The sequence below is a fragment of the Anabas testudineus genome, chromosome 17 (genome assembly GCF_900324465.2).
Source record: "Anabas testudineus chromosome 17, fAnaTes1.2, whole genome shotgun sequence".
Classification (NCBI taxonomy): domain Eukaryota; kingdom Metazoa; phylum Chordata; class Actinopteri; order Anabantiformes; family Anabantidae; genus Anabas; species Anabas testudineus.
The window spans coordinates 14,541,470-14,554,543 of NC_046626.1; the positions used below are offsets into that span (position 1 = coordinate 14,541,470).

Consider the following 13,074-nt stretch of genomic DNA (forward strand, 5'->3'; position numbering starts at 1 on the left):
ATGTTTGTCTTGGATCTACTGGAGGTTTAACTTCAAAATACCTTGGATCCTATTTGGTTTTAGCATTACTTTCAATAACAAATCCCCTAACTCATCTAATGTCATAGTCTGGAAATGTTCATGGCATGAAAACGGATTTGATGGACAATACAGCACACAGATCTGATGCTCAGACAGCTTGTCTAATTTAAGGAACACTGCATTTCAGAGCTTAAAAGTCAGTAAAGCCTAGATTCCTCCCTTACCCCTCCAGGATGTTGCAGGAGTCAACACAGCTCCCATCACGGCTGTAGTCACGGCAGGCAAAACACATGTTCGGGCCTGGCCCCCAGCAGCTGTCTGAGGTGCACTTCCTGTCACAAGTGTTGTTCTGAAGAGCTGAAAACAAACGTACAATCTGACGATAAAGATCTTTCCTGCACAATTATCCAATTCTAAAACTGCACTAACTACTATATTAGTCACACAACAGAACAACAAGTGTCTGACTGGATATCGTGTGGGAAACAAATTTGAGTTTACCACAAGTGGCCGCATTAGCTGCTTCTACGGTAGCACTTTGGCTGTTTGATTTGAAGAATCGTGTCCAGTGGCTTTGATTGGTGTAGCACAGGTTCTGGTTCCTAACAATGACCACGTCTCCATCGCTGATTTCTTTGAGGGAGCGAAGGCCCAAGGACTCGATATCAAGCTGAATGATAACCACGCTGCGGCTCCCACTATCACAGGGAAAAAAGTGGAACAGGAAGAAAAGTCAGGAAGGATTTTATGACCACCTTAAATAATAGTCTGCTCATGAGAAACAAATTTATGCCTTGTGATCCAGCGGTTGTGAATCTACAGGGGGTCTTTACAAGGAACATACCGCTTTGTTCGTCCTCGAATGATCTCCAGATTCTCAAAGGGACTGAGTGAGCTCATGTTCTTTGGCCACGTTTGAATCCACAAGTATCCTGAAGCAACAAATGGTTTGTTAATTGTGAAAGTCTTCAGTGTGCATTTATTGTGTCATGCATTACTCATGTTTTACACAATGTTACCAGTAATTTCTTTAACTGTCTTAAACACGTCAAGCTGGGCAGGATCCATCTTTGGTGTTTTAGTAAATGGATCCCTAAAAAAAAAAAAAAAGATGTTAGAGGCTAATAGTTAGAGTTGATTTAACGTACGGGCATAAAGGCAAACAATGCCGTTTGACTTACCCATAAATCGATGTGTGGATGATGGCAATATTCCCATTGATTTTGGTGCAGTTTTTAAATGAGTCAATGTTGGTGGCATTGATAGAAATGGTGTTAGTGAGTTCTCCCGCTCCTAGTCCATTACACGCTATAAACAATTTAAGAAAAGCACTTATCAGTTTAAAAACTGTTTTCATACATTCAGTATAATGGCAGTCAGCATGTGGTTAGCTTAGCTTAGCACACAGACTGGAATAAGTGGAAAACAACAAGCATATGCGTCATAATAATGTCAAAAAATGTCAAAAACAATACTGGCCACTAAAAGTTGTGAATCTACATTAGGATTTAATGTCATGAAACTGAAGCACTCAAGAACCTTTAAAATGTAATAATGCACAGGACTTAAGTAAACGTATTTAATTACAGTCCACTAATGCAATTGTATTATATTATGTACAATATAGTGTATGAGTCAGAATTACGTCTCCAGGTTGCACAGTGACAGCTTTGCCCCATACCTTTTGGACACAGCCCATCACACTTGGCACACTTCCTTATTCCTCCCTCATCCACCTCGTATGTGTTACCACTGCACGTCCGCACACAAGCTCCGTGATCAGTCACGACATAGTTATCTGAAATGATTGCAAAATATGCGCTTCTTCACATCACAATCACAGAAACTTCATCAAAACAATCAGCAAAAAGAATAACCACAACGATGCTGTGGGGTCATACAGTATAGACGGGGTAATACTGGGACAGACTTTTATAAGTTAAAATGAGACAGTTAATGCAGTTGTTGCATTAACTCAACCTGGAACTTAATAATTTCCTTTCTTTGTTCATACAGTTTATAGTTAAACTGAGACAAACTATAACCACTTAATGTCTAACAACCCTAAACGACAACCTGGACACTTGTTCAACACACTACAATGTGGAAAAAGCTTGTAATCATGCATAATGTGTTGTATATTGGCCAGTGAAGCCAACCCCTTTTATTTATCTTAGCTTTTAAAACAGCTAGTGCATCCTTTCTTTTAATACACTAAAAATCTAAATGTCTAGCAACATAAAAGGTTTAGTAACATTTGGTTGTTCTTACGCGGGCAGCTCTTGACACATGTGGCTCCAAAGTTGTATTTTCCATGTGGGTTAGGTACCAACTGGTGCAGGTTGGGGTCGTAGCGCATGAGGCCTGGGCAAGAGTCCTTACACACCCCATCGTCCTGGAAGTCCCGACAGGCCTGCAGCACAAACAACAGTCATTCAGTACACTGGGACCAAAACAGAGCCCCACACTAATGATAACACTGCATTCCTCTATCACAGCCTTGGCTTAATCCTCAGAGAGAGAGCAGACTGCTCTGATACTCGAGGCACTGCCAAATGAAAGATTTAATCAGCAGTTTTATGTCTCATTGGTACTGAAACCAACAATAATACGTTTGCTAATAAAAACAGATGCTGCTGAGTGATGGCTTTGTTTAGTAGAAGACGTCTCATCCAAACTGAATGCAATATGAAACATGCAGTTTATTTTGGTGTTCAACTTTGTCTCTTCCCCATATCCTCGATCATATTATTACTGTTGTTCAGCATATAAAGGTGCCTTTTCTCACCAGACAGTCAGTGGGCCGTGGTCCTGTGCAGCCCGCTGCACAATGCTCGTTACAGCAGTCGCTGGGTGAAGGTCCTTTGCATCTCTTAGAGCACTGCTGCGCACAGTTCAGCTTTGTTACTGAAAATAAGAACAGAACGAAGTCAGTGGACCTGAACCTGTTGTAGCAAGTAATTTATTTTTGATTTTGTGGTTTTTGTTTCTCCTTTCTGCTGCAGTGAATATGTTAATAAAATCCATTGTTTCCTTAATAGCAGAGTAATACATATAATTTTGATGATAAAACTAAATTAAAACTTACACGTCTGACAGTTCTGAGGACCAGGTGCCCAGCATGAACCATTGAAGCAGCTTGAGTCGCATCTTTTACCTATAACACAGCAGAGACAACAGAGTAAATGCTTACAGTACTTCACATCCTTGACATTCTTAGGTTTTTGCTGTAAAATGTGTTACTTACAAAGGGGATTATTGCTGGCGAGTGGGAGCTCCATGGTAGGTTTGCCGTCACTGTTGACAATGTCGTACCACTGTATTGTCTCCACATTACACAGCTGGTTGGTCCCAAATTTGACACCTCCTTTAAGAATTTCTGCAAAGGTAAAATAACGTAAATTTGATAAAATGACACAATACAATTTACAACACGTCAATAATAAAATATTTATACAGTACTTATACTACAAAACTGCAAAACTTTGTCATGGAAATGTTGAGGCGGACTGACCTGTCAGGCTGGTCAGGAGAAGTTCACTGGTGCCTTGACCTGTGGTTTTGTCATAATTGGCAAGAACAGAAAGGGCAAACTCGCCCTCGTAGAGCGAATGACCTCGGATTATGCGCAGGTTCTCCAGAGGAATCCTAGATGCTGTGTTGAGGGCGATAAGAACATAACCGCCCACCTCTTCAATAGACTGTGGAAGAAAAAAACAAAACTGGCTGTAAACCAAAGAAGCTGACGTGTAAAGTCAAGGATTCTCAAATCACATCACAAAATCTGACAGTAATATTAATGCATATCTAAAATCCTATTTAGTTTCACTGTATACTATAACTTATGAACAGCTGGCGCTGATACGTCTCCCCTGATCCCCAGCTGGAATGACATCTTTGATCGCATGATTTCTACAGACTGTATGTTATTTCTATGTGTGTGCAAGCTTGCATGCACGCGTGTGTGGTCCCTCATCACATCTGCCCAGTGTTCGCAACTTAGTTGTTACAGCTGGAGTTCAAGCAAAGCTCCAACAAGAGGGTTATAAACACTATTATGTGAATCATCTGTCACTGTGGACTCTGCTGATTTTAATGATCTGTGTTAAAGCGATAAGAGCCTGCAGATCCAGGACACTGATTATCTGACAAACTAGGTTCACGTCACCAAATACTGTGGAATCCTACAGATAAAAATACATAATAGAAACCTTTTCACATCTGTTAAGTGCATGTTTTGCCCCTGCTGCTAACGCAGTGCAGTGTTTACCCTGAGGAAGGACAGGTCACGGTGGTCCTCCATATGGGTGACCTCCAGGTTTTCCAGAACCACAGTGCAGTTGCTGTATGTCTTCACCATGTTAAGGTAGTGGTCGTCTTTGGAACCCAGAAGGTTTAAACGGTTGGTAATGCCTTGGCATACTGCAGGGAAAGACACACAATATGAGAATTTGTCATGCTTATTTTAATGCTGCTTAGAACACACGATGCACACTTCTTATAAATCATCTGGAACTGCAGAGGTGTCACAAAAAAAAAAAAAAAAAAAGCATTTATCGCCAAAAGGCCCATGGTGCTGCCAGTCAGACACATCCACTGCTTATGTAACACACTGGCTCGATTTGATTTTCTGTTGGTATGTGTGTCTGTTTGTGAATTTTGGCCTGCACAGTCATAACTAGCTTTCATGTGAAAATAAGTGATCTGGGTTGCATCTACAATAGGAATCAAATCTCAGAGACAAAGCGAGTTTTGCCTCATGACTCAAAGTGATGTGGCTGTATTTATTCTGGCAAAAGTCTGAGTCTTTCCACTGCTATGTAGTTGTTAAAAACAACCACTGTGACCAGAATCTCCAGGCCCATCATTTCATTTCAGAGAAGTGAACTGGTGTGTCACAGATTCCATGGGATTTGGCGAGTGAGTCTCTTGGGGGAACTTCGCATGTCTAAATCTCATAATTATTTTTGGTCTGAATTAACTTAAGTAAGTATAAGTGATTACAGGGGAAGTTCTCAACATCACTTACCTTAGTCACTAAGGCTTAGTGTAGATCTAATATTTCTAATACCAACAAACACACTAATACAGAGGCTCACAGATCTATGTAATAATAACATAACCCATCTGGTTTTATGCAATAAAATGTCTGGGAAAGGGAGATAGTATTACTGATAAGTGATGACCTGTGTTTTAACAGATCAGGTCATCTTCCTCTGTTCAGTTATCCTGAGCTGGTCAGACAGGTTCTGACTGGCATTGAAGACAGAGGTAACTGATTATCGCTTTGACACCCCTCCAATACGCAGGCAAACATCCCACACACACACACACACACACACACACACACACACACACACACACACACACACACACACACACATATATAGACACGTACCAGTGGGCATTAAACTGATTTTCCTCTTTGAAGTCTTAATTTCTAGGTTAACTTGAGTAATAGGTGCAGAAAAACAAAAGATTTATCCTCCCGTTTATTACAGTAGAAATTATGGTGCTGGTGTAATGTCTCCTGGGTCACATTCCACAACGTGTCTGCTCTTGACTGCAAAGAAAGCCACAGCATGCGCTCCAAGTTTTGAGACACACCTCACAACACGGTATACAACAGTTAATTTAACTGCACCGAGGCACATTTGATTCTCCAATATGAAGGAAAATTATCTTTTAGCTCAGTCAAACTGCTATCAGAAGCCAATACGTCACACTTTTTCTCTTCTACTGTACGTTTTGGTCGTGTTGTTGTGCTGAATTCACAAAAACCAACAACAAGGGGCAGAGAATCAGTGAGAATTGGGCACTAACAGCTGTCTCCCGCCCTTTTTCTTTTTCTTCCTCATTAGCTTGTCCCTGAGGGATCTCTCTGACATGAACCCTGCAGTCCAGCAGCCCAACACCCAGGCAACAGAGGCAGACTAGGAAAAGCAAGCTGACCATTTTAATTAGAGGATCCATGTGAGATGTAATTAGCCCCCTAATTATTACTCAGACCGAGAAACCAAACTGTAATAAACAAAAAGGTTGTCATGACTGTGCAGCCATGAATATTAATCAACCTGATTTGAACATCCCAAATGACTGTTTGCTAATAGGTATGCTGATTATGGTTAATTGGTTTGTTGTTATGCCATATGCAGTGCATCTATGCATACCTTCCAGATGCATACATGCAGCCTGCTTCCTGTCTGAATGCTTTGTTCTGTTAATATTTATAATTTTGCAGTAAGGGCAAAATAGGGCAGGTGACTTAAGGTTCAAACTTCCTTTAACTGAAGTTTATACTTATGTGGCACACAAGGAAGAAAAACAGAAAGTCCGTTGATTGCTCAAGCAAGCAGCAGTATAGCTGAACAACAAGCTGCATAAACATGTTCCTTGTCCAATTGTCCTGATTCAGAACCCTGCTGGAGGTGATAAATGACCTGATATTCTATGACTATAAACGGACTTCCTCATCAGGCTGCAACACACGAGAAAGGAACAAGGTGAGGCTGTATAAATATTGAAGTTATAACTGAAAGATGGCTTCACGGTGGCAATTTTCTGCTAACAACCAAGCCTTCTAGAAAGGAAAATGACTCCCATATAACTTAAATATGTCATAAAATATTGCGCAACACGACTACCTTTCTGCTAGTAGAGACAGACAACAGCTAGTGACTACTGGAGTACACAGACTGGAAATTACCAGAAACCCGAGTTTTCCATACTGATTCAATTTTGACTCATCAAACATATTAAAAACACAGCTTACTAACTCCACTGTGCATAAATGTAGGGTAGGGCCACAGTGACATAATTGATACTGTGACAAAGACTAATTACCTATTGCTTCACTTCCTCCAGCTGTATTGACGTCACAAATTGTCCAAGAGGTAACTCTAGGAGTAAGGAGTGGCAGGTCTGGCGCAGTATATCTCACCTTCAGCACTGTGTGCATGTGTGGATGGGACTGTGTGTACTGGCATGTACAGGTTGCAGAAAACCCTGGATTGCGCTGCAACGATCAGCACTCAGTCAAACCAAGGCAAAGACAAAACACTTGATAAACCCGATCATTAGTCATCTAAGCTTGTTGCTATGTGCAGTCGCGAATGAATCTTTTGATGTTTACTTGGGGACTAGTGTTGGAAGTCAAGGGTGTGTGGGTTGATATTTGTTTCTTGAGGCTATAGGATCTGTGAAACTACAAAAAAGAAAAAGTCTAAGCTTATTATGTGAGATAATTAACTTGTTGTTCAGGTTCAAAACAACGGTTTTCCCAAAAGGCAGCATAGTTTCGAATTCAAGATGCATTCCTCTTAGGATTTCAATGAAAGACCACACTGTTGAGAACAGAGAAGCTACTGTCAGGTAAAATCTGTATTGTGCCTGGAAACCTCTTCAAGATGGAAATCAGAGAAATGTTGCTCAGATCTTAACACTTAGTGCTTGAAATAACAGCTCAAAATTTTTTTTAGAAGTTAAAGTTAAGTTGTATGTAAAGGTGAAAAACAAACAACCTTACCATATGATGCAATCCAACAGAACAACATTACAAAGTACAGATTAAGCATCAAAAAACTGTGTCTGTCTGTGTCTGTGTTATCATTTTTCCAAAACACTTATGCAGGTCTGTTACATTAGATTGCACATTGTCAATATTGGATATTCACAGTGTGGTACAGCCCCTGTCTTTAGACCCTTAAACTGGATAAGTACAGAATGGAAGAGACATCAGGAAGAGCAACACAGGTGGGATTTGTCTTCCAGACAGACATGCAACAGATGTGTGTACATAACAGAGTAACATATAAACTAATCAGTACTATTATTAAGTCCACCTTTTTTTATTACATAAGCATTAATGGCCCCAAACAGCACATTGTAAACATTTTCTTTGAACTTTGGAGCTGATAAACCTATTTGACAGAGTAAAAGGGGAACAAGTGAAGCAGGGTATAAAACCAAAGTCACGGCAGACAAAATTTACAGTAAACGTTTGAGACAAATTAACCAAACACAGTAAGATAAAATGTTCATAGTTAAGTACCAAAACCAACCAAAGGAAAACAGTCAAAGTGTGCCACAAATTCACATTTTGAGGTCTCATTTTCATGTCTGCATGAAAAGTTATATTTTCCTTGCCATGGGAGGAAATGGTGAATGTCCACAAACACAAACCAAACTTTCCTGGGACGCTGCAACAACTTCTCAAACCCATCTAATGGTTTCCTTTGGTACATCTACTATACATTTAAATCATCGTGCTTTATACCTTTTTACAAGCAACAGAAATGACCCTGCCGCGTTCTCTTCCTCTCATTCACTACCTGCAATTCAATTACACCGTTCCCAGAGTCTGATAATGACATTATCTGAAACCTTATACATAATTAAAGGGAAGTAACAATGCTAACTGACATGACTTGTTTATTCCTCTCTCTAAGTCAACAGCATTATAGCAAAGTCTCTTATGTAATTCAATCTGCAGTGTTTCTCCGCTGATAACAAATCGATGCCAAGATTAATTCCCCTATTTAGAGGTGAATTACGGTTAACCCCCCATATGTGAAATATACGGTAAGGCACACACACACACACACACACACACACACACACACAGACTCAGGGATCCTTGGAGTTGCACTGACTCAGATTTCCAGACCTTAAAATTTTCATAGCAGCATAAATCTCCCACAGCCCACTATCTGTGAGTGTAGGGGGAAAAAAGCCGCTTCCTTTATGCTTTCTGTGCATTCAGCTCATACTTCCTGGCTGAGATTCAGGAGAAGAAGATGGATCGCGTGTCATATAAAGACAAAGCCAGCAGGGCAAGTAGTCGTATGTGCATTCAGTGCTGGTGTGCTATATTTGTTCAACGTACTTTGTAGTTTAGACTTAAAAATTCCTGATATCCTGCTCTCTGTACAGGGGAAACACAATCTTCCTTTGCGTGGGAGATGCATCAATCCCTTTGAGAAAACATCTTGGGGCCTCAGAAAAGAAAAAAGGGGCCAGAGGATACTACCCCCTCCCCGTTTTCCCTCCCTATCCCCAGTGAATGCAACAACACAAGCCCCTCTGACATCTCAGGAAGTTGATCTTTGCACAGGGTCAGCTTCATACGGCTATCCTGCGATGCTGAACTATATGGTAGCTGACTGTCGTCTCCAGGGGGGAGGACAAGAGGACAGTTTAAATATAACTAAATGTACTATTTGAGGAAGAAAACCAAAGGAAAGGAAGTGAGAGGGCAAAAAAGAAACTGAGAAGTAAAAGGAGGGTGATTTGTGGCTTAACTAGCAGAGGTGGTAGATGTAGCGGCTGGATGCAGGGGTCAAACTGTGGAAAGGGGGTGTAAAGTGTCACATTTGATGTATGAACATAGCTGACCTAAAGGCTAACAAAGGGGACAAACTCTGAGCAGACAGCTGTAGAACGCAAGCAAATGAAGAGTCCCACTGAATAAGTCATGTGTCTGCTACACAGTTCACCCCTGTGCCTAGAGCCGCTGGTCCTGACTGAACTTGAGCACAGTCAGTGAAGTTTAGTCTGCTAAAAGCTCAGCAAAGTGACCAAATAAAGACCAAAAGGGCTGATGTTTACTCTTCGCTCCAGAAGAGTGCTCTCTACCAGGCAGTGAGACACTTCAGATACCTGTGGCTGGACCCATCATAATGTTTACTCTGCACCTCAGTGTGAGGAAACTGTGGATTTAGGTTCTGCACAAACACAGGAATACAGCCTGTATACTCACACTCCTGTATACTGTGATCAGCATTTCCAAAACCACGAGGCATATAAATTAGTCCACAATAATGTCTAGTCGACAAACTAGAGCCAGTTTAGACTTTCAGAGGAAATTCATTCTTAGATTTAAATTAATATATAGTATATAGATACAGTACTGGTTCAGCCAAGGAGCAAATAAACATATTTTTCTTACATTCTTAAGGGTATCTAACTGAATCATTATTATTTTTCCAACCTGCAAACAGTGTGTCTTTTAAAATGGATGGTTAAATACCAAAATGTGTCTGTTTTTATGGAAATGACTGTTCGAAGAACTTAGTTCCAACTAGGGGTAGTTGCACTTGTAGGGATATATTTTTCAAGATATGAATATTAGTTTAATTGTAAACTGTAAATAAACTTGCAAAGTTCTAAAAGTAGTCTCTGGTATTTAAAACCAATATGAAGTGATGCTGCTTGAAAAGGATATTTTTGCCATATTGCTTAACCATATTTCCTCAGCTCTTAACTAAAGGGCTTTAAAGTCTCTTTCAGCTCATTGTTTTGGTTTTCCATCCCATAAACTTCACTGTTTTAGTTGCCTCTCACATCTCATCAGTGTTGTTTCCAGCTGCATTAGGCAGCTGCTTTTCAGCAAAGACGATGTGATGTGCACCACCTGCTCAGCCTCCAACTGCGGACAGCAAAGGTTAACAGCCAGCTGGTGAACATAGTTGATCATTTAGCAGTGATGAAGCGAGATCCTTCCCACAGGAATTGAAAAGAGTTTGACGACACAAGTTCTATTTGTCAGGTCACCTAAAACATGACATCACATAATATCCTTGTCATCTGTTGGGATAAATAAGCACCTGTAGGATAACATGTTTTCCTTCCCTTGTAAAAATCTGATCACCCTATATTATATTGGCCTATAAAAAGTATTTCACATATTAATATTTAATCCAAAATGACTTGAATGTTTTACAAAAACGCCCCTTTTATGGCAAAGTAAAAACAGATCTCTACAAAATAATATAAATTAATTCAAATGTGGAACTGAAAATAAGCAATTGCCTAAATATACACCCCCTTTCAAGAGAGTCACCCAAAATCTTAAAGCTAATTTCTCAATATCTGGTAAAATATATCTATAACTTTGATACCACAGACGGTATGAGATATAATGCTTTTTATGTAAATGTTGTGAATAAATTCAGTGATTTAGGAAATATTCTTTAATAATACACTTCCTGGCTTATAAGAGGATCTTTCATTGTATTCATGCTGGTAATGGTTTCAGCTACTGCTGTTAAAAATCAACATACTGCACATTTATCTCTATAGTCATTGCTGTTTTCATTACCCAATAGTGACACATGTAACAGAACAGATAAATAAACCATAAATTATAGAAGATGCATTAATGGCGGCATTAATTACTGAGCACCAAGATTTATTGGAGTTAGTAAAACACAGCTGTACTTTTATTATGCTACAGCTGTGACCAACATAAGTGGGTCTCAACATGATGGCCCAAATTATATAGCAGTACAGATCTTAAGTTAGACAATTCTCCCATGTGTCCTGTTGGAAAGTCCATTAACTCTGTTCCTCTGTAGAAGCAATGCACAATCCCACTCCTGTTACCCAAAACTCACACAACCTCCAACCAGCCCCAGCTCCATTTAAATTCCAATAATGCACCCACCATTCTCCTGAAATGTTCCAACACACAGCCCACTTCCTCTTAAAGATCCAGACATTCTCCCTATTGAAGCCCTTTCTAGCCAAGACTGTTCTTTTTTTCCCCTCCCTCTCCTTCCCTGTTAAAACCATAGTCTTCTCGAATCCCACAGGAAGCTGGAGAGGAAGACTGGAGAGGCAGTGGGCGGCAAGCGCTGCTGCTGCTAACTCACTGCTCATAGTCCCTACCACCACCCACCCCACCACCGCCAACTGCCACAGAGCCATGCCTGGAAAAGAAGAGCAGAGGAAGAGAGGCGAAGCGAGAGAAAGAGAAAGAACAACAACAAAGGACAAGCAAAGAAACCCACACATTTCACACATCATTCCAGCTGGAGAATACAGCTGCAATTCGGGAATCCCCTGTTGGTTTAAGCATTTCCCAGCGCAGAGCAGCAGGCCCAGGTTGGAGCACAGAGGACAGATAACTCTCACTCACTGGACTTCACACTTCATCTAAACAATGGAGATAGATGCTCTTCGAGGCGTGCTTTCTGCTTAAGGGTTTCTTATTTTTAGCCCAATTGCTGAGAGGCTTTATTTCTGTGTAGGTCTGACTGCCGTTTTTGTAGTGTGTTGCCTGCCAACAACTCTGTTACTGCCTTAGTCATGTCTCTAGCAACTCTGCCTTCAGAGAGAGACCCCATAAAAGGAATACTACACTAAAGCCCCAGGGTTTGTGTTAGTAAGATTTACTCTGTTGCTCAGCCTTTACTCACCATTTTTACCTCTGCTATACACATCAACAGGCCCTTAAATCCACTGATGAGTATTTTCCTTCTCATCTGCACTGGCAGAGGGCAGGAGTAAGGGGCAAATGCAGCTACGGGAATTAGTTTGTACAGCTGAGGATATCTCATCATTTTAAACACCGTGAAGGGGTATATTGTTACATGTTGTGCCGTACTTGCCAATGGTATGACCAATTTAATTTGCAAAGGAAAGCTCGGAAGAACTTAGCTGCATATTCCGGATGACACACCAAACTGAAATGTCTGAAATGCAATGGGGTGCCACTGCCAAATACTTGTGGCCCCTGAGTGCTCAGTTATAATCTTCAGAGTATTTTCAAAACAGTTCTATTTCCACCATAGTAGTGTGAACAGGAAGGACTGACAGAAAATAGTGCTCGTTTCTCATCAAACACCTCTTCCATAAGCCCACGGCTCCGATTTCATCCATTGTTAACTGCAGGGCGTTATCCTGTTCCTGACAAATAAAGCACATCACACACGGTTAACAAAACTCCAAAACAATGCGTTCGCTTGTTTAAGATGATTGTGTCTGATGAGGGTGGTTGTTTTAAGGCTGCCCACTTACGACAGAGACACAGGGGGACTTCTGCACAACCTAAGGCTTGGCTGCTTTACATCAATCATCAAACGCATCTGACTTGGTAGACTAGACCCTTCGCTGCTATCAGCTACACTTCTGAACACAAGGAGCCTGTCTCAGAGACACTGTGTGTGAAACACACACAGACTCCAAAGAGCGGACAATCAGTGTACAAGCCGGAAACCTTTCCAACATTATAGTTATTCAATGTCTAGACCAGGTTAAAAAAGGGAAATCGGC

The 13,074-nt window shown here is 40.8% G+C and overlaps 1 protein-coding gene across 1 annotated transcript in view; it reads right to left on the reverse strand.

The window, feature by feature from the left end:
• egfra (epidermal growth factor receptor a (erythroblastic leukemia viral (v-erb-b) oncogene homolog, avian)) overlaps nucleotides 1-13,074 on the reverse strand; it is a 37,081-nt gene that overhangs the window by 14,432 nt on the left and 9,575 nt on the right. The window contains exons 2-13 of the mRNA XM_026373948.2: nucleotides 4,292-4,443; nucleotides 3,536-3,722; nucleotides 3,269-3,400; nucleotides 3,110-3,178; nucleotides 2,810-2,928; nucleotides 2,293-2,434; nucleotides 1,703-1,819; nucleotides 1,203-1,329; nucleotides 1,041-1,114; nucleotides 866-953; nucleotides 523-719; nucleotides 246-378 (exon numbers count right to left, since the gene is read on the reverse strand). Coding sequence (XP_026229733.1) covers nucleotides 246-378; nucleotides 523-719; nucleotides 866-953; nucleotides 1,041-1,114; nucleotides 1,203-1,329; nucleotides 1,703-1,819; nucleotides 2,293-2,434; nucleotides 2,810-2,928; nucleotides 3,110-3,178; nucleotides 3,269-3,400; nucleotides 3,536-3,722; nucleotides 4,292-4,443 — 1,537 coding nt within the window. The remainder of the gene's footprint in view (nucleotides 1-245; nucleotides 379-522; nucleotides 720-865; nucleotides 954-1,040; nucleotides 1,115-1,202; nucleotides 1,330-1,702; nucleotides 1,820-2,292; nucleotides 2,435-2,809; nucleotides 2,929-3,109; nucleotides 3,179-3,268; nucleotides 3,401-3,535; nucleotides 3,723-4,291; nucleotides 4,444-13,074) is intronic.